The 22743-nt window shown below is 43.3% G+C and overlaps 1 protein-coding gene across 1 annotated transcript in view; it reads right to left on the minus strand.

The window, feature by feature from the left end:
- Nucleotides 1-311: 311 nt before the first annotated feature.
- The window catches only part of EXOG (exo/endonuclease G), a 30738-nt gene continuing 8306 nt past the window's right edge, over nucleotides 312-22743 (minus strand). The window contains exon 5 of the mRNA XM_032789065.2: nucleotides 312-1231. Coding sequence (XP_032644956.2) covers nucleotides 770-1231 — 462 coding nt within the window. The 3' untranslated portion in view covers nucleotides 312-769. The remainder of the gene's footprint in view (nucleotides 1232-22743) is intronic.

Genomic DNA, 22743 nt, shown 5'->3' on the forward strand with positions numbered 1-22743 from the left:
TGATTACCGCAGTTCAGGTAGGTCTGTCTAGCTCATCCCCTTGTCAATGGAACTCAATAGCCTTCTGGGCTGTGTGTTTCCAAGGCCCCGAAGGGGATTCCAGGCCAGGCACTCTGCTGCTTCTTGGACCCGGAGAGGTGAGGTGAGGTAGCTTGTTGTGTTGTGAGGCACTATGCATTTCGTTACACTTAATAAAATGAATGGGAGAAATTTTGGCCTCACTGAAGTCAATGAGAGATTTGCCACTGACTAGACAGTGGTTAATAAATGTTACAGGGATTTTTAAAAAAATCCACCAGGTAAAAGAAAAATTTCACATCAGCATTTCTTTAATTTAAAAAACAAAACAAAAAATCCCCACCTCACAGTAACATCATTTATTCTACAGCTTTGTATTAAAATACATGTGTAGGGTCAGTTACATTTAAACAGATTCCAGTTATACTCCCAAGGTGTCCACTATCTATTTTTATAATATTCCTAGAAGGGATTCTATGCAGACCCCAATTCTGACGTCTGGTTTAGAAAATAGTACAAAGCCTTTTTCAGAGGCCCCATAAGCCAGTCATGCCAGGAAAGGTCATTTTCATTTCCCACACAGTACTGTAGCAAATCATACATACATCATGTTACAAGAGAATGAACATTACCCTGAACGCAAACTTCTAATTGTTTCCACATTTTTTTTTAAATGGCCAAATCATGAAATCCAAACTGAGTGTGCGCACATGGCGCCTTTCTGAGAGTATAACTTTCCAAATATATTTTCTCAACCAGCTCTTCCTTCTCTGGCTTCCATTTGCTTTTGCTGCACTAGTTCTTCCTCCTTCTTCTTGTAAAGCTTCACTAGATATTCGTCAGGCTCAATTCCTGTCTCCCTTAACTCTGACATGACCTTTTCCAGCCTGTGCAGTGTTCTGGCACTGTGAACTTTCCGGGCGGTGATGTACAATGTAAACTCATCAAACCCCATCAGTTTACAGGTGTCTACATCACAGACATTTTTAACATCTTTGGTTTTGTCCACTTGGGGGAAGAAAACCAATCCTGACATTTTCTCCAGGTCTTCAATATGCACTTGAAATTCAGGTAGTTGGTGACTGAAACCTATGGGATCGTTGGGCACCACAAAGGCACCCAGCACCAGGGGCTCTGAGGACGTTCTGCTTCGCCTGGCGAGAATCACCTTGTAGAGATGTGATGGCACAGCCACATCGCCCTGGCCGATTACCTAGCAACAAAACAGTTACATTAGAGATACACATCTAAACCAAAAATTAGGCCTAATCCTACTACATCTGAAAACGAGCTACTATCAGCACACAATGCATAACTAAGCACCAAGGAGCTCATGAACGCTATACTGGACTACAGTATGCTCCCTCTGTATCAACTGCTTTGTAACTCTCAACACAGCCCCATCCTCACTGGTGAGCAGAGACACAGAAACATGGCAGAGAACACATTGGAGGAAGCTACACAGACATTTGGTTGTTTGAAGATTTTTTCCAGAACATTGTATTGGTCGCTCTCATCCTGACATCCCAATGCAACCCCATACAACTGATTTTCCATTACACTTAAAAACAAAGAGGATTCTAACTTTTACAGGACTGCAGAGGCAACAAACATCTACAGAAGCTGATGATCTGTATTCCCAACTGTGCAGATTATTTCCTTTTTACCATCAGCCATGCTGAGTGGATTATTTTCAAAGTGAGGATCTCATATACTGTATATAAAACATCAAAAATCTAGGATACAGCATTAGTAAGTACCCCATTTATACAACAATACAATTCAATAAATGTAACACAAGCCAGCAAAGCAAAAGGAGAAAGGATCAAATCAGGACTTACATTTCTACTCCCCAGAACTATCTGGTATGCCTGGCATAGTTTCTTTGCTTTCATGCAGCACTGCTGCTGAGCTCTGTCATGCCCCTTTGCCAACATTCTCCCATACGATCTGCTCATAGACGTCGATGTTTCTACAGCTGTTCCTTAGGTGTGCTTGCACAACCTCTTCTCCCCATAGGCCAAAGGTGCGCAAACTACAGCCCGCAGGCCACATCCAGCCTGCGGAACCATCCTGCCTGGCCCACGAGCTCCTAGCTGGGGAGGCTAGTCCCCAGCCCATCCTGCTGTCTCCCCTCCCCAGCAGCTTCAGCTTGCCGTGCCACCAGCGCTCTGGGCAGCAGGGCTGCGAGCTCCTGCTGGGCAGTGCAGTGGCGTGGCTGGCTCTGGCCAGGCTCTGAGTGGCATGGTAAGGGGGCGCAGAGCAGGGGGGTTGAATAAGGGGCAGGGGGTTCCAGGGGCAGTCAGGGGACAGGGAGCAGTTGGACTGTCAGGGGGCGGGGGTGTGGACAGGGGTTGGGGAAGTCAGGAGACAGGGAGCAGGGGTGGGGTCCCAGGGTGATGGTGGTGTTGGGGTCTTTGGGAGAGAGTGAGGGGGCAAGGNGGCAGTTGGGGCAGGGGTCCTGGGACAGAGCAGTCAGGGGACAAGGAGCGGGGAAGGTTCTGAGGGGGGCAGTCAGGGGGCGGGAAGAGGGAGGGTGAGGATGGGGGCAGGGGCCAGGCTGTTTGGGGAGGCGCAACCTTCCCTACCCAGCCCTCCATACAGTTTGGGAACCCGATCTGGCCCTTGGGCCAAAAAGTTTGGCCACCCCTGCCATAGGCCCAGGAGAGCCAATACTTCTTGCCTGCTCCAGGCAGAAGTGTGTCTAGTAGCTCTCTGCTCATACAGCCAGCACGGCTGGACAGCCAAACGCAAACAGCAAAGGTGAGAGCGGAGGTGGGCTCACTAAGGTGAACAATCAGGAAAACACATTTCAAAAAACACGTAGGGAGTTTTAAAGAGCACCGGGGTGAGCTTCTGCTGTCTGTGACCTCAGGGCTCTGAATTCATTTGAAGCCTGTAACATGCTCACACACATCCATACACAGAGGGCTACTCTTACAGCTGAGAGCCCTTCCTGTGCCACGTATCCAGTTGGCAGGAGACACAGTCAGTGAGGGACTGAATGTTCCCATTGCCAGGAAAATGAACTATTCAAATAAATTACGTTCAAGTGAGCATTTTACTAGGACCCTTTTCTTTGCTATGATGTTTATCTGGCATGTGGACAGAACACACAGTCAGTCAAGAAAGTACAGCGAGGCTTATGTCTAGAAGACTTGAGTTCTGTTGAACTCTTTGTATATTATTATATTTTAAAAATACAATTACAATGGCAAACAAGAAAATAAGGTAGATTATTTAACATGAACTATGAAGATGTCTGTGTGTATGCCCAAAATCCAGAAGTGAAACACTGTATTCTTGGTTTACAATATATGCAAAAACAAAGACACTGGCAGTACATTTTCATTTCTTTATATCTTTGTGGCATGGCTGCTTTCTTTGGAGTCATATTTTATCTATCTATTTCACTCCTGTGATTGATCCAATTAATTACAAGCATTTTTAAGTCGAGGTAATGTACTTTGGCTCGGCGGATATTCAGTATAATTCAGTTATAGAATAATCATCATCTCAATATATTTTAGTGGGATAGTATTGAGCACTTTTGCACAAGATAATACATTTTTAAAACCCAACCTTGCCAATGGCTACTGAAGTAGTCGAAGTTCAGTTCAGTCTGTTCCAATATTTAACTCATTTAGGTTTCTGCTAGCACTGTGGTGGTGGATTCTTTTAGTGTTTGAAATAGTTCTTTACATCCTGTTGCAATAATTAAAACCCTTAAAGCCCAATGAGTTAGAAAGAAACCACCCTGCCCTTAGGAGAAAGGTAATGGAAATCATAACTACAGAGTTTTCCTTTTGGGTGCAGTTACTTGGCAACAACTTCACGGCTGCTCTCTCCATATCTCTCCATACAGATCGTGATCTCAATTTTCTTTACTTTACATTATCAACATTATCATAACAGCAAGCATTCCTCTCCTCTTTAGAGGGTTTCCTAATGGTAACAACTTACCAGCAGATGAAGACATACTGCAGTCTACAAGTAATCTTCCCTTTGCCCCCAACCCTTTCCCAAATAAAACCCGCCCGATGCAGATAACTCAGGAAGACAGCACCAGGAAAAGCAATCCCCCAAATACCTTACACTAAATTCCCTTTCAATGAGGACAGATGTCTTAATCCTAGAGAGTCGGAGCTCTTAAGCTTCAAATTGCTTTGCATTTAGCATTTAGAGTCCATGAAGCCAGACTGACAACTCCCAGGCATGAAGAGCTTAATCAAAAGTGATTGATGTGCAGGTAGTTTTAAAATCTACATTAAAAATTACCACTACTCCCTACCCCAGTGCTTTATCTGATGGATTCAAATTGAATTATAAAATGAACAGTGTTGCTCATTCTAGGTGAAATTCAATCCTCTGCAGGAAGTGACTAGCATGAGGCCTATGCACTGCTTTGTGGGCTCCAGGGAAACTGAAGTGGTACACAGGCTTTGTGCTAGCCCTGTGCATCTGTGTGAATTTCACCCACCGTGAACAAAACACTGTTCCAATGCTTTTTTCCCCATGACAGGTTTCAGCATAGTCCAAAACAGTCCTCTTATGCTATTCAGAACAGGTGTAAAGCTTCTATCCCAGCCCCTTCCAGCAGTTTGTAAGCACCCTTTTTTAGGGACACTTGTGGGGAGGGGATGCATGTCTTTGCAAATATATTTCTTTATAAGAAAAGTCTTCTGAAGTATAAAGCCTATAGTGACCATACACTCTTGCATTGCAGATACTACTGGCAGCAAAAGTGATCCAACAGTGAATGCTACAATGACAGAGTGTGGCTCTTAAAGTGAGCCATAATGGCAGTGTTAATACACTGGGGTTTAATTCAATATGCACACAATACATGACTTTGCATGATGGCCGATACTAGTGGTATTTGCTCATAAAATGCTGTGCACGTATACTGCATTGTATAATAAAAATGATCTGTTGAAAAACATAGCCACAAGAGAATCTTACCTATCTCCATCATTACCCGGTTCTGCACAAGTACCTGCCCTGTCATACAGATTATTACTTGCCTTTATAAGAAAGAGGCTGTAAAAGAATACTATGTATGATTCTATAGGTTGCCCAATACACATACGCACAGCTGAATAGTCAGCAAGTGGGGTAAAGTATGGTTCTGCAGAGAGAGCAAAGTTTGAACAGGAATAACAGAAGAGCACATGATCAGTTCATTTTCTATTGCCACCCTGTGGAGTGTCTTGTGTAACAGCAGCAACAGTCAGAAGCACAAGGCATGTCTACACTACAAAGTTAAGTCAATTTAATGTAAGTCGACATCAAGCCTCCATATTAAGTTGATCATGTGTGTCCACACCATGCTCACTGTCTCAGTGGAGTACGTCCTCCCTAGCAGCGCTTGCATCGATGCGCGGAGCAGTGCACTGTGGGTAGCAATGAGGTTTGGGGAAGGGCTTGCAAAGCCTCATGGAACCAAAACATTGTTGCGGAGGGTGAGGGGGGAATGACAACATGGCTTTGGCCTCCCATGATGCACTTTCCTCCCTCCCCTGATATCAATGGCAAACAATGCATGGTTTTTTTGCACCTTTTTTCAAAGGTTTTAGCAGCACATACGCAATAGCCTGAGAAGCACGGACCCTGCTCAGCTGTGCACTCTTGTGAGCATTATAAACACCTTGCACCTTATCCTCAGTATTTCCAGAGCCAAGACAGGAGATGCAGCGCGGAACATTGCAATGTCACGCACGCAGCCCTGCTGCAAGCCATAGAACAAAACAATTCCCACGTGCTGCTGGCAGGTGTGCATCAACTGAACACGGTGAAGTGCTGTTTCTGGTCCAGAAAACAAGCGGTGACTGGTGGGACCGCATCGTTATGCATCTATGGGATGATGAGCAGTGGCTGCAGAACTTTTGAATGTGGAAGGCCACCTTCCAGGAACTTTGTGCAGAGCTTTCTGTAGCTTCGAAGTGCAACAACACTAAAATGAGAGCTGCTCTGACAGTGAAGAAGCGAGTGGCGATCGCTCTATGGAAGCTTGCGATGCCAGACTGTTACCGGTCTGTGGTGAATCAATTCAGAGTTGGTAAATCCACTGTGGGAGCTGCTGTGATCCAAGTGTACGGGGCCATTAATCAACTTCTGCTAGGAAGGGTAGTGACTCTGGGCAACGTGCAGGATACAGTTTCCTAACTGCAGTGGGGCAACAGATGACACATATATACCTGTCTTGGCACCAGATCAGCTTGCCAAAGAGTACATAAACTTTTAAATTATGTTGCAAGTGCTGGTGGATCACAGGGGGTGTTTCAGCAACATCAATGCGAGATGGTCAGGAAACGTGCATGACAGCATCTTTAAGAAAACAGGTTGTTCAGAAAGCTGCAAGCAGGGACTTTTTTCCAGACCACAAAATAACCATTGATGACATTGAAATGCCAATCGTGATCCCGGGAAACCAAGCCTGCCCCATGATCCCATGGCTCATGAGGTCGTACATTGGTCATCTGGACTGCAGTAAGGAGTGGTTCAACAATAGTCTGAGCAAGTGCAGAATGGTGGTGGAATGTGCCTTTGAAGGTTTAAAGGGTTGCTGGTGCAGTTTGCTTACCAGGTTAGACCACAGTGAAAGCAATATCCCCATTGTTATTGTTGCATGCTGTGTGCTCCAAAATATCTATGAGACAAAGGGAAAAAAGTTCTGCTGGGGTTGAGGCAGATAGGTTGGCAGCTAATTTTGAGCAGCAAGATACCAGGACGATAAGAGCACATCAAGGGGCTCTGCACACCCATTTCAGTAAAGAGCCACGGTAATGTGTGCCGCTTATCTGCATTGTGCCTTCCCAAACTATCCCCTCCGTTACATGAGTTTCCCTGTAACCCCCCATTCCCCATGACTGGAATCAATAAAGAACATTTCTTTCTTGAAATGTTTACTTTTATTCTACACACACAAAAACTGAAATAACAGAAAAATAAGTTAACCTTGGGCAAATGGGCTTATAAAATTGGGAGGGGAGAAAAAAGTCAACTTGATTTTGAAAGCACGGTCTTCTTGACCACCAAAGGTCTTGGAATGGGTGCCTTCTGTTTCTTGTACCCACCCACAGGGTTGAATGGAAGGGATACTGAACTTCCTGCTTTCTCCCCCACCCCCCAGAATGTTTGGGGGAGCAGGGCGATTCTTGCAGGCAGTTCTGCAGGGGCTGCAGAGGAAGTCTAGCTTCAAGCTGCTTTTCTTGAAGCTCAAATCAGATGCCTCAATATGTCTGATTGGTCCTTCATAATCTTCAGCATCTCCTCCTGCATGGCACGCTCATGTTCCTGGGATGCTCTCCTGCTCTCCACATCTATGTCCAGTTTCTCAGAGAGTGAAATCCTCCAGGCTCCACGCTCCTTCTCAGCTGTCCTGAAGGTATTCAGTATCTCGCTGAGCATGTCATCCCATGTATTCTTTTTCTGCCTTCTAATCTCTGAAAGCCTCTCTCCCGGTGTGGAGGATGTGCTGAAGGACAAGATTTCCTCTGTAAAGCATGCAAAGCACAAGGCAACCATTGTCAGCGCATACACTCAGTCTAGTGCAAGGTTGCTATTTAAAGAAAACCCTTCCCTTATTACACTTCAGTGCAAGCCAGAACATAATCAGAATTCCTAGCTATTTAATGAGTCGGTTTGCTTTTCCAGCCATGGTGAGTATAGCCCTGTGGCATGGGCGACAGGCTTTGCGCTGCAACTTCTGGCACACCCACATTGGGAGCACAGCTGGACAATGTCCCCTTCCCCAGCAACAGGGACCACCATTAAGACTCCCAAATTGCTGTCTTTTTTCCAGGCAGATGCGGGGGAGTGTATCCCCCCCTTCCCTTAACACTGCTGGTACGTCACTCCAATCCATGCCAACCAAAGCCATGGCACATTAGGGAAAGTGTGGAAGAAGGACCCAGAATTCACTGGGGGGAGGTGTGGGGGTGGATCAAATACTCTACTGTTTGCACTATGACCACTTGTAATGAGAACTTCCCCTGTTTCCCCTAAGTGACCCTATGTAATATCAGTCTCCTAAGGGTAACAGAGGTGGTAAGGGAGCAGATGCTGCAAGCACCTGGGTACAGAACTGGTCCTTATGCTGCTATGCTGCGTACTGCAGTGATGCCAGCAACGACACCACTGTAGTGGCGGGGGAAAGTGTCCTACCATGGTGGAAGAAATAAGCCAGCCCTTCCCAGAAACCTTCTGCTAAGTTTCCTAGAGATCTCCATGGAGGATTCCAGGGCCATCTCTGTGCATGTCAACAGGCTTTTCTGGGGAGCACCCTCTGCGTAGCTGGAGTGGCCACCAGGAAGCAGATACCCACTGCATCTCATTTTTTGTTCAGATTAAACGTAAAATATAATAGCATGTAACCCCTACACTTTAACTGGAAATGTGTACTCACCAGAGGTGCCTTCCCAGCATCATGCTCGGCCACCACTCTGTCCTGTGACTGGCTGGGCCCAGGTTAAAAACAGCTCCTGGCTGTCGGGGAGAATGGATTCATCACTCAACTGTCTCCCATTCTCCTCCTCTTCCAGAATGTCCTCCTCATTGTTGCCTGCAGTGGCCCAATACTCAGACTGCTGGAAGGTGTCCATGCTGCATTGGGGGTAGTGTTGGGGTTGCTGGTCAGAATTGCATGCAGCTCATTGTAAAAGTGACACGTCTGTAGGGCAGAACCAGAACTATTCGCCTCTCTTGTCTTCTGATATGCTTGCCAAAGTTCTTTTATTTTTTATGCTGCACTGCTGCTTGTCCCTGGTGTAGCCCTTCTCCCCCATGCCCTGTGCGATCTTTGCATAGACGTCAGCATTTCTTTTGCAGCATGTCTGTGCAGATTCTTCTCCCCACACAGCAATAAGATCAACCACCTCCTGTGTACTCCAGGCTGGAGCACATTTGGGGCATTGAGTTTCTATGATCAGCTGTTCTGGAGAGCACTCCACGCTCATCAAACAGGAAATGGGAATTCAAAAGTTCCTGGGGCTTTGCCAGGGGAAGGGCTGTTTCATGTGTACCTGGCTGCTGTGCAGTGGAGCTGAAAACTATCTCCAGAGTGGTCACAGCAGAGCACTTTGAGGCACCTCCTGGAGGCCAATTAAGTTGAATTACACAATGTTGTATCTACACTGCCTCTCTGTTGATCCATCAAGTTTGAATCAAGCACTATGCCACTCATGGAGGTCGAGTACAGAAGTCGATGTTACAGGTGACTTAGATCTGTGGCAGGAACCTGGTAGGGTAGACTCATAATTATTAAGTCAACTTAAGGTATCTTCTGTCGACCTAAGTTTGTAGTGTAGACCAGGCCACAGTGATCTACAGTATTTTAACTTGTCACATTCCTCTACTTGCATCCCTGAGTCAGATAGCATATTCCCCAATTGTAACTCACCAGAAAACAGTTTAAGATTATCCATGTGTACATGTCTTCTTTGATTTATGCTAGTCTATCCACAGGCAGAGGATGATCTTTTAACAATCACCATTTGCAACAGCGATCTGTCCTGGATGGAAAACAGCAGTAGCTCTTTTATGGTATTTGTGACTAATAATAATTCAGAACTAATACAAATCAGGAAACACAGCAGTGTTTTCAGTTTCTGTTTCTGTCCACATGCTTCCACACCTTATGGGGTCCTCTTAAGATTAAAGAACTGAACAGCACATGAGATTGCCTCAGCCTTGAACGCTTACAGGTCTCAGCTTCTATAAAATTTGATCCAAGAAGCTTGTGAATCAGTTGTTTTTTTTTAATCAACTCTCATGACCAAAAATGCTGTTGTATACATCCAACTAAAATTCTCTTTTTTAAACCTTAACAGTATTCACATTTCCCTCATTATTGGGAATACCAATCTCATACATCCCATCTCATTTCTCTTTGTTGCTCCTATTAGTTTTGCTACCAACACTGATTAATAAAAACGTTCACTGACCCATGACACTCTTTGGAGTTTCCTATCACATTCACTTTTGCCCTGGATTTTCAATATTCTTGCTATTTCACCAGCAAAAGATTAGTTGGTATGAATGAGATTGCACTGTCCCCGCTGATGCATTATTAGACCCGTTTTCAACACACAGGCTTGTTGTTCTCACAAGACTTTGAAATTCCTAACAGCTACAATCATTGGAGTACCATATTTGGATTCCACAAATGAGTGTGCAAAACTTACATTTGTATGATAACTAAGGCTGGACAGTTGTCACGACTGTCATGAATATCCTGGTTTTTAAAATGCCAGTGACTCTTGACATTTGGGCATTTTCACACACAAACAAGTGAATGTGCAGGTGAACAGTTTTACAGACAATGAAGTGAACACAGGAGACGAGTAAAAATCAGGGGATCAGTACCCATACTTCTTCACAAAAAGGAGCAGAATGGGACTCAGCCTGTCTACTTCGATAGGAAGGATGGTCCTGTGGTCCAGTCACTGCATTGGGACTTAGTAGACCTGGGTGTTGGTTCCTGAGTTCTGCTTTCGGTGTGATCTTGGCCAAGTTATGTAATCATTCATTGCCTCAGTTTCCCATTTGTAATAATTCAGGTGTCTTGTGAGGCTAAATTCATTCATATTTCTCAGATGTTCAGACACTAGGTTGAAGAGGGCCATAGAAAATTTTTAAATAAGTTAAATGTATCTGTCTTCAGTACCTGATACTGATAGGGTTAACAAAAAGAAATCTGCACTTTTATGAGGTGGATAAGGGGAGTTGAATAGGTGTAGTGGTGAAGTACCCAAGAGGTTATTAAGAAAAATATTGAAGAGACCTGATTCTGCTGTTACAAAGCATGTCCATGACTTAATCACCATTTTTGCTGCGATTTCCATGACTTGTCACATGGTTACAACATCAGAGGGGTAGCCGTGTTAGTCTGGATCTGTAAAAGCAGCAAAGAGTCCTGTGGCACCTTATAGACTAACAGACGTTTTGGAGCATGAGCTTTCGTGGGTGAATACCCACTTCGTCGGTCCGACGAAGTCCTCTTCGGATACGGGGGAGTGTGTGGGTGAGGGCATTCACCCACGAAAGCTCATGCTCCAAAACGTCTGTTAGTCTATAAGGTGCCACAGGACTCTTCGTTGCTTTTATGGTTACAATGATACCTTGGTGATTTTCACTCTCACTTACTATGACAAATCTGTAGCCTGAGACAAATGAGTAGGCTCCTGCCTTAAAATTTTACCAGGTCAGAGCAGGGCCGGCCACAACATTTTGGCATCTAGGTGGGGAGCTCAAATGACACTCCCATCCCCCTTGCTTGGGCCAAAGCTTTGAAAAGTCTCAGTTCTACCTTCTTCCTGTTCTACTTCTCTCATGGTACTGCTCTGCTGCCTACCCCAATAAAGGAGAACTAACAACTTAAAATGCCTTGTTCAAAAAATTTAAGTAACACTTAACTTTCAAACATCTGAACAGTAAATGTAACTTTTCTTGTCTGCATAGTAAACACTGGCATTTTTATCTGTTTCAATAATCCAAGTGGTGCTTCTGTGCTTCTTGGTTGCAAAGATCTGAACTGCTTCCTGAAGGTCCACAGTCTGGGCCAGCTCATGCTTGTTGAGATAGCTGCAAAGCCGACCAGCCTCTCCTGTGTCACTGTGGCCGCAGATGTTTTTTTTATTAACTTCAGCTTGGAGAAGCTGTGTTCTCCACTGGCAGCTGTTACAGGAAGTGTTAGAAGTATGTGCAGAGCAACAAAAGCATTTGGAAGGAGGGTGGTCATCTTATTTGTGCACATATATTCCAGAACGCCTTTGGAGTTGATCTTGCTGAAATGTATCTTGAAAGGGCTTTCAGTTCATCACCTAATCACCCGCATCAAAGTCGTGCACGTCATCATGTGTTAACACTGTGTCTAGTGCCCTGCATTGCTGTCTAGGTTTCTTCAGGTACAGTAAGGATTTGGAATACCATACAACATCCCAAATATACTGCTGTGTTTCTTGAACTGCATGAAACATTCTTCAACTGACTGTATTGCACAATCTACACTTGTTAAAGAATTCAACTTTGAATTGTTGTTTGGGGTCTCCATGGGATTAACCTGAGCCTCGTAATCAAAATGTCATCTTCTGGTGACTCTTGTATTCTTGAATGGGTGGGAAAATAGCTTCCGTGTGAAGTTCCTCTGCCAAATTCTGTCCCTCTTCGAACGTTTTGAAATCCCTCATCTGACCGGTAAGACTGTAAGTATGACTTTGCTTTGTCCAGTTATTCCATTGCTCCAGATATAGCAAGGTCAACACCTTGGAGTCTTTCGCTTACAACATTTATTTCAAACAGTATGTCATGCCACAACACCAAGCCACACAGAAATTTGAAGTTATGTTTCTGGTGATTCCATTTCCATTGCCACTGTTCTCCCATGAACAGTTCCTGTCATAGCATTATCCTCCATAATGCAATTATGGCATCACCTATCTTCCCAATTTGGTGTTTGATAGGCTTTATCACTTCCACTCGACTTTCCCATCATGTGGCACTCAGTGGTTTCAGTGTCAGAGAGATGTTCCCAGATGTTGCTTCAAAATTTGCCATTGATGAGTGGATGCTGAGAAAAATACATAGATGCTTTGAATTACATTAAAAATTCAGCAGCCTCATTAGAAGCTGATGCTGCATCACTGACCACCAAGTTCAATTAATGAGAACTGCATGGGACAAAAAAAACTTGAGGATCGTGTCTGCACTCCTCTGTTCTTTCCTCTCATGTTGGCACCATTATCATAGCCTGATCTCTATGTCAGTATCGCAATTCCCGTATCTTCCAGCTTTTTAGAAGCACTTTGTCAGACCAGCTTCTGTAGTATCATATGTCAATAAAGTCTAGAAAATGCTCTCTGACAGTCACCACTGCAGGGACATTTTCACTAGGTTCTGTTGTTGTTACAAAACGCACCATTGAAGTCATTGTTCCGTATGGCTGATGTCAGGTGTGCAGTCCAGAACAGAGTAATATCTTGTTGACTTCAGATCTGCCACAATCTCCTGTTTGACTTTTGTTGCCAGTAACTGCATGATCTCATTTTGAATTGTTTTTCTAAGTAGTGGGGTGTGTACATTTCTTGGGTGGTGACTCTTCTTAGATGCTCCTGGAATACAGCATCAAACTCAGCCATCAGGTCCACAATTTTAAGGAAGTTTCCATTGTTTGGCACATACAGCTGATCTAAAGTGCCACCCAGTGCTAGGTTTTGAGTAGCAAGCATTCTCACAATAGCAATGAGAATGCTTTCAGAACACTTTGCCAGTAAAGAGACTCTGATGCAATCTTCTCTTGATGCTGATCATCTATGATGGCCTTTAACCTCCAGTCTCATCTCATGCTCTTTCCACTTATGGAAAGCTCTCTGGTGATTTGCTGTCTTCTCATGGCATGCCCGATTTCTAGTCAGATTTGTCCAGTCCTTTGTTCCTGATAACCCAATGTGGCTGGAATATTAGACTGGAAGAGTTTGCAACAAAACAGTATGCAGCATCTGGGTTTTGAGTACATAAGCCATGGCCTCTCCACTTTCGCACCATTGGGGATTTCACGCCAGTAATATGTTGGATGGAAACTTCTATTTCATTGTCTTTGGGAAACGAAGTTTTTCACTTGCTGTGGCGCATGAAGTACAAGGAAGTCCCTCAGGCTACTGCTCAAGTGGGTCCACAGTCCTGGATCATCTAGACTTCAGGAACTAAACTCAGAAGCAGCTGTTTCTTGTGCCTCCATCATACTCTGATCTACACTAACTATTCTTCAGGAATGTGCATGGTTACATACATTTGAGATGGAGATATGGATGCTGCAGTAGCTGCCAGGTCACCTGCACTCTGACTAACTGGAAGATCAGGCATCTCCTCACCACTCACATCCTCACTGGGGCTGGAAGGCTCACTGTGCACATTTGTGTCTATGTATCTCAGGAGAGCTCCTTCCTGCTTAGATAGAAAAGCTTCCTTTGCTCTTTCTTTTTCTGAATGCTGCCCCAGAAGGGTGTTTTCTTCTTTCACTCATGACTGCTGTTTTGTGCTAGCTATAGTGGCTCTCAACACTAAATTGAAGGGGACAAATAAGCAGGCTGGTAGCAGGGCCTGAATGAGGGAAGATATCAGCGTCTTAAGGGCCTAACTGGTTCCTACTACTTCAGCTGACTGCCTGTTCTCCTCAAGTGGGTTCAGGGAAGCAGCAGGAAACAGGAAGCTCCCTGAGGAGTTGGTGTTAATCAGTCCAGGCTCCTGGGGGTGTTAGTGAGGTACATAAGGAGGCTCCTCCTCTCTCTCCCTGAAGCTCCTGCTGCTTTCTGTTATTGCCTCTCACCTTTTCTCCTGCCTGCCTGTTATGCCTCTTGTGCCTTCCTTTCTCCAGCACAGCACTCCACCATCTCTGTGCATCTAGAGCAGAGAGAATATATATGCACCAGCAGCAGACACAATTTTCTAAACTCTGGGTCCTTGTGGCATCCACCCCTACAATCTGGCACCTGAAGCAGCCACCTCAGTTCACCTCATGGTAAGGCCAGCCCTGGGTCAGAGTTAGAACAGGAGACAAGAAAAGGGATTCTCTCCCAAGATATAAGCTGCCCCTTTCTTTCTTAAGAGTACTCAAACAGGTTTATCCATTTTGCACTCATGTCAATGTATTACTTACTTTTATTTGTTTCAGGAGAACTAGGACGAAGCTGAACCTTTAACGTCCAACTACTCTACAGAACACAGGTATTTCAACATACAGGTACACCAGCAAGCACTTATTGCATTTCAATTCTGAGTTTAAATTTCTCTCAGCCATTACAGATTGCTTTATTGCTGCAAGGTCTAGGGAGGATGGTGATTTATGAGCCTCTCCACAAGTCCATAATAACATGAGCTGAAAAGCAACAAGAATATGCACCTCCACTATGGTTCTTTAAAATGACACTGGCCTGGGCTATGTCTACACTACAAAAGTAAGTCAACCTATGTTAGGTTGACTTACAGCCACCACATTAATTACTGCAGTGGCTGATGTCCACATTACTCTCCTTCTCTCAGTGGTGTGTGTCCTCACCAGGAGTGCTTCCACTGACTGAAGACAGGCAATGTGGGGGACTGAGAGTCAGGGATCTCAGCTCCACGCAGGTCCCTACCAGGATCTCAGCTGTTCCCTGGGGCTTCTTCCTTCCCCACTCCCAGCCAGGTGGGGGAAGCCACCCGGGGCTCATCATCCTTGCACTCCCAGTCAGGAATGGGGTGGCAGCCACATGTTGATTCTTGTCTCTGCACTCCCTGCTGGGAGTGGGGAAGCCATCCAAAGCTTCTCGCATCCAGCAAGGAGATCTGCACCCAGAGTCCAGTCAGCTGCTGTGCTCCCAGTGGGGAGCTAGGACACCAGGGGACAGGAGGGCTCCCAGTGAGGAGCCTGGGTGGCAGCCTGGCTTGGAGCAGAGACTGGGCAGCAGTGTGGCTCTAGAGCCGACTTTTTAGTCAATTTCACGGCTCCACTGGAGCACTCCTGGAGCCGTGAAACTGACAGGGAGAGCCAATGGTTGATGTAAGGAATGTAGTGTCTACACTAACTCTGCTTTGACCTAACTACACTGACATAAGCCCTACGCCTATCACTGAGGTGGTTTTATGTCAGCATAGCAAGGGAGTTATATCAATGGGAGGAGCATTTCAATGTGTACACCTCCACCATTTTGTCGAAAAAAGCTGACTTTTGTCAACAAAAGTGAGTAATGTAGACAAGGCCTTAGTCTTCTCTTTTCACAATGCTGTCAAGTCTTTCCCATGTTCCACTATCATTTGGGTGTGTACACCAGACTCTGCCTCTTCTTAAACACATTATTTGGCCACACCTTTGTACATGGAAGCCTCTGTTCTCAGCAGCACAGTATGTTGGCAATTAGCACAACAGAGCCCTCTTAGCCCAAATCCTTTTATGGTTGCAGCTCGTTTTAAAGTGTGTACCTGTTTTCCCTAGCGTGGCCCTGGAATTACATCATCTCATTTCCCCTTGCTCTCACATCGCCCATCTTCTCTCTGTGCTTTGTTTAAATAAGTGATGGGTCAGGTTTTACCTACTTTTCTTTGAAGTCCTATAAGCTTTTCTCCAAGGCCACAAAAGCTTACCAATGCTCATGCTAAAACCGTTCCAAATTTTAGAATGGATTCAAACAGGACAGAGAGAGGCAGAGACAGGAGTTAAACTAAAAAGACAAATAAAAATATATACCTTGCATTTTCCAAATAACAACAGCTTATGAATTTCTCAACATACAATGGAAAAAATCATTCTTGTACTGTGTAAGCAAGATTACCCAACTCCTGCATAGGTGCATCAGGACCTGCCCAATGTGAGGACTGGGCACAAATCAGGAAATAAAAGGGAATGTCCTGGGTAACCCTGCCTCGTCTTAGCAGCAGCCAGCAGACACTGCACCCACTGCATTTCTGAGGGCATTTGCATTTCTTTCAGGAACAATGCCTCTCAGGACTCCCACAGGCGGGAAGCGCCTCCACACCAGCCCCAATACAGGACACACCAGAACCCTCTGCAAGCTTTTTAAAAGGATACGTACTTGTAGTTTTAAACACAAGCTTTACTGTATTTTTATTCTACATCCAACTCAGTTAAAAGGGCTATTGCTGCCCGGTGAATTCAAGAACAGAAAGCAAGTCTCCTCCAATAAGGCAGTAATACGTTTCCATGAAAAGCAATGATGATGTTTGAAAAGTTGCACTGTGCCATCTAGTGACAAGAAAAAGCAAAACCACTATAAACAAAATTAGCAAAAGGCAGTGGGTTTTCATTACAGGGAGATCCCGTTCTGAGGTGGCAATTACCTGAGATTTCTGCAGGACATGGTGAATAGAAATCAAATTCCATCAGGACTTAGCTGCCAGTACACATTAACCAGTCCTGCACACTTTCTCTGCATCAGGCAATATTGTCAAATACATTAAAACAATATCTATAGAAATTTCCTCTGCACTACAGTAACCCTTTCCTCTGTGTGTGTGTTTTGAAGCTCTTTCCATATAACAACTATGGGGTAGCAGGAAATCCATAATCCAGTATCTCTTGGAAACACAGTCAACTCTCCTGCTACTTAAGTCTACACTCCCATCAAGGTCCAGGAATAGCAAAATTAAGAGGTCAGTTAAATCTCCAGGTCATCTGCAATGCTGTCCCCTGAACCTTCAGACACATCCTCCTTCTTGCTCTAGATTCAGCCTGTGGCCTGCTCTGCTGTAGTCCAGTGCCTCAGAGAAGACACTTGATTTGCTTTATCGATAACTTTAGGGACAATGCTGACCAGGCCCATTAGATGTCTTGCTTTAGATAACATCATTCCTATTGATATTACCGCAGGATTAACTCAGTAGAGCTTTATTATAATTTGATCCAGGATTCCTTATAGAAACAGGCTTTCTGAAATCCTCTTTGCTGTTAGTGCATTTTTTCCTGGCCTTGATTTTCCTGAACATCGCTTATGCTCTCCATTCCAGTCCCATTGTCCTTCTGCATTTGTGTTGCTATTGGCCTTGTTAAAGCATTAATTCTGTTCTTATAGCCCAAGTTTCCCTGGTTGATAGGGCTCTGTCACATGCCATTATGAGGGAGTGAGGAGTCTGAATACAGTCCTGTTCCAAGGGCTCTTTTTATTTTACTTGTAACGTATTCAGCATTTGTTTTTCCTGAGGATGTGAACAGTAATACAGAAAAGATACACATGCAGAAAAACTATACTAAAAAAATGTTACGGTTAAGGGGGAGAGAAACCCACCTTGGAATAGCCAATAGCTTGATTCAGAGTACGAACCTGGGTCTCCCACATCCCAATCTCTTTCTCAATCTCTCCAATTGGAGTGGTTCCACTTGGTATAAATAACTGAATAAACACTGAGTCACAGAGAGGGGGACCAACACTATAGCTTGGTTTTGACGAAACATTTTCCAATGAAAAAACGTGTTGTTGAAAATTTCGGAATCAGCTCCACGTAATTCAGCCTCCTTGAACATATATAGTATAATACAGTCTTTAATAAATGATCGCATACTATTTTTTCCACAGAAATTGTGCCTCATTCGGTGTTAGGCAATCTAAATATAGTCGTCACTACAACTTCCCCTATAACAACTTAAATATGTTTAAAAAAAATAAAATACAGAAAGCCTTCCAGATGTGTGCATTGCTAAATGAAAGTAACCATAGGAGCCTATCTTGTAACCTCTGTCTTCCTTTTTAGATCCCCAGTGTTTAAATTATTTTCATTAGTATATCATGTCCAAATTTAGGGGCTGAGGGAGCTATGCAGCACATTTACACCAGCTGAGATCCTGGCCCTTAGATCACAGGCTTTTTGGGGTAAGAACTGTGTCTGCTACTTGTCTCTATAGTACTGAGCATATCTGGAGTGCTAATAATGGTACCAAAGTTTGCTTCCTTCTGTATTGCAGGTTCTTTTCCCTTGTAATGTCTAGATTAAAAGAGATTGAGGAACCTCTCAAAGGTTTTTATTAATCATCTTTACATCACCATCACACACCTGAAGAGGTGCTGTTAGGGTTTTAACCACCCACTCCTCAGTTGCTGGTGTGGATGACAGCTGTGGACCCCATCTCATATTGTTGATTTCTGCCTCGAGTTAAGAAAATGTATTAATTCCATTAAATCAACATCTTTAAACATTAAACAAAAGACAAATACTTCCAGTAATTATTACATACTTTGTTAAAAAAAGCATCAAGCAAAATGTCTTCTCTGAAACAAAAAAGATCTCAATTGTCTTTCTTTTGACAACAATTGCTGGAAAAATTTGTTATGAGTTAGTATGATTTCATTGTGAGCAAAGGGTGGAGAGAGGAGTGTGATGCAATAAAATTACTGTACAAGTCATATTTAAAACCAACAATCTGCCAACCGAGGAAAACCACTAAACTGACATTCAATGGAAAATAGCAATATATAAAACAAGACAATGTCATTTTGATTTGCTCTGGACAAAGATGAAAAACCTGCATCTGCCTCTCCAGTGACACAGAACAGATTCTTCCTGTTGGCATTCTATTTTACATTTATATATATACACACTCTCCAAATGTATCTCTCAAATACCAAGCACAATCATCAATCTACCCTTCACGATAAAAGCGTCCACTGGAGGCAGATGAGCTGACAGAACTTATCTTGGGATACAGCAAGTTCAGCCAATAGATAGAACAACATCGGCATACAAGGAGTTTGAGGTTAATTCCCTTTCTGGAATTAAACAACAAATGGTACAGCAGTCCAAGCAGGAACTGGGAACAATGCCATGGCTGCTGCTCTGACTTTCCTCTAGAGTAGGGGTTCCCAAACTTGGTTCGCAGTTTGTTCAGGGTAAGCCCAGGGCAGGCCACGAGACGCTTTGTCTACCTGAAGCGTCAGCAGGTACGGCCGCTCGCAGATCCCAGTGGCCACGGTTCACCGTTCCTGGCCAATGGGCGCGGCGGGAAGTGATGGCCTGGCCTGCACTGCTTCCTGCAGTTCCCATTGGCCGGGAATGGTAAACTGCAGCCACTGGAAGCTGCGAGTGGACATACCTGTGGACGCTCAGGTAAACAAAGCATCTCGCAGCCCTCCAGGGGCTTGCCCTGAACAAGCCGCCAACCAAGTTTGGCAACCACTGCTCTATAGTAATCTAAAAATAATGTTTTGGGGATATCCATGATGAGAAAATCACCAGCCTTGCCACCAGTGGGTCTATATTTCACTATTTGAACAGCCAAGAACAAGAAACCACAGACTGAAGAGTGGACCAGGAAATAGATTAATGCATACATGCACATTTTAATACTTACACATCTTTTGTTTCACAAAAGAAAACACTAGAGGAGCATAAAGATATGTGTAGTCCAGCCATAGCATTTACATTTTTAGATCCTCAGTATGTAATTCCAGTGCTTGAGCCTATAGTACAGTGTGTCTCTTTAAACAACAACTTCAAAAGAGTGACACTTTCCCAAGTCATCCGCAAACAAACAAACAAGGAGATTAGAGGCTGGTTGTGGATTATGGAACCTTCCATTTCTAGGTCATTGGTCTGAACACAACGCAGGGTACTCACCAGTAGCAAATTCTTTGGGTTCCTGGTTTTAGAGGTGAAATCCTGGCCTATGAAGTCAATGGCAAAACTCCCATTGACTTCCCAGGGGTCAGATTTCACTCCAGATATTTATTTTAATGAACTTTTATGTGTGATTTGGCAAATTACGCCCCCTGTTTTAGGGGAGAGAATTAGTTTTTATTGGTGAAAAAAAAATTCCTACACTCCAAAGTCTTGCTCCCCAAGGGACAAACTCCTAGTTAGAACAGAAGAGTCTCTACTGCAAACAATATGCAAAATGACAAAAACAGGAATTTTAGATATTTTCAGTGTATATTTTATATACAGTAAGGGAATGAATCCTTTAAAAGCACCTGAACACAAGTGGCTTTGCTCATATGCTACAAAGCACATTTGCAAATAGCAAGTTCTTCCTAGTAAGAGTCTATGAGTTCCTTCTCAAATTTCAAAGAGAATCAGGCGCCAACAAGCACCTAGCATTCATGCTACTGCAAATAACCAAACAAATACACAGCTGAGTGGTTGCAAGTTGAAAAGACTACACGTTCCTTTAAACAACCTTGAGAAGCAGCAGAACTACAGCCACATTGTAACCACATTGGGTTGAAATTTAGCTTGTTTTCTGTTATATTCTATCCCCTTTCATTTTCATGAAATTTAATAGTGATTCTTTCTAAAATTCACAAACACATTCAAAATGCCAGCTAAAATAAACTATCATCCATATACATAATTAAAGATTTTAAGTTGAAATAACTCAAATAGTAAAACTAATTAAATTACTCCCATACTTGAACTAAATATACACTAGTTTGGGAATATAATACAGAAATTCACGACAAGGTGTTAAACTGCAAAGGAATCTATCCACTCTATCTCATTCTGGAAAAAGGTAATTTACTAAAAAGGGTTTATAAATTTGACCATCACTTTGCCATTTCCTATCCCAGACTCATATAAGATCGAACTTCACCTAATAACTTGTATTGAGACCAAAACTGATACAAGATTCAAGAAAGATGTGAGTTGTCATCAAACCCAGGGATGATGAAGATGTCTTGGCACCAGACTAGAACAAAATGATATGGCAATCAAAGCCGCAGGGACACATTGTGCTACTGTGTTATTCAATCATAGTATGCTGGTATCAAGTTACTTTTAATAAAGGCAGTAAGATACAGAGACTGGTCTTATTTTTACCTGTGGAGTGCTAAAATTAACGTTTCAGAACTGATCCCCAGAGTTAGAATGGTTTGTTTTTTTTAAATATAAACTTCCTTTTCTACTGGGAGGAGACACTGTTCCTCCAAAGACACAATTTAGAAAATGCTGACTAAAATTCAACATAGTGGAAACAACTGCTAGACTCTGAACAATTCTAGAGCTTGCTGGAAAATCACTGTCATTTTAAAAATATTCTCAGGGTCCATCCTCTGGATCCCAGTTGATTGCTAATTCTTTGTAATCCAAGATAATAATCTTTTTTAAAGGATAAACAATTGAAACTAAACTATCATGATAATCAAAGTGAAGCAAAGTCTAGTGGGCTATGCACAAGCCTGGACTCCAGAACATTCTAATCCTAGCTTTGCTGCTGACTTGCTGCGTGGCCTTGGTCAAGTCCCTTAACCACTCTCAGTTTCTCCATTTGTAAAATGAGGACAATAATTACCTACCTCAGAAGGGTATTGCAATGATTAAAGGTTGTACATCTTTATCTCTGAAGATGAAAATTATGAATTATTATTATTTATTTGCATTATGCTAGCACCCAAAGACCTTAGGCAGGATTAAGGCCCCATCATGCCAGGTGCTGTACAGTCAAAGATAGTCCCTGCTCTGAACTTACACACGTACTTACCTTTAAGAATAAGAGCAGTTGGTCAAGCAAAGGGGTGGGGTGGGGGGGCTACCAGTCAACTCAGTAGCATTTCTCAGTCTCTTGGCTTGTAATGCAATAACTTCTGAAGACCTTGTCCAAAACTTCAATGAACATTTTATGCATTAATTGGTGTAATAAAAAATAAGTGGTGACAGGGAGGGAGGACAAAGATTACAGTGATAAGGCTGCATCCAAAGCCTATTGAATTTAAGTGGAGCCTGTCAGCTGATTTCACTGATTTTTAGATCAAGCTTTAGGGCTGAGATTTTAAATGCTGGTGAAGGGATTTAGACAACTAATTGGTGTTAAAATTAATGGGAACAGGGCACCCAAAACCGTTCTGTGGCTTTGAAACCCCCACACTGTGTCAGCGTTGTGATGGTTCAGAGATGTGTAATTTTAAAGACTATATAAATAAATGATTAAATAGATACATATAGAGCAGCAAACCCCACTGGCCCTCTACCTAGCAGTTATCTTGCATTATAGAAGCACTAAGTACAGTTTTAATACAGCTTTAATAAGAAGCATTTATATGCCCTCTATTACCTGAACAAAATGACGGATTTAATAACAGAATTCACTGCAGCATGATTTCAGAGTGTAGGCAAGCTACAACAGTGCTAATGTCTATTCCAACATTTTGCAAGTACTACAAAGGAGTTTAACTTTGTTTTAACCAAACTGCAAGACAATTATGTTTATTTGTTTCTGTTTTATGTAAAGATACTGTTAACAGTGACATT

Source organism: Chelonoidis abingdonii, chromosome 2 (assembly GCF_003597395.2).
Source record: "Chelonoidis abingdonii isolate Lonesome George chromosome 2, CheloAbing_2.0, whole genome shotgun sequence".
Taxonomy (NCBI): Eukaryota; Metazoa; Chordata; order Testudines; family Testudinidae; genus Chelonoidis; species Chelonoidis abingdonii.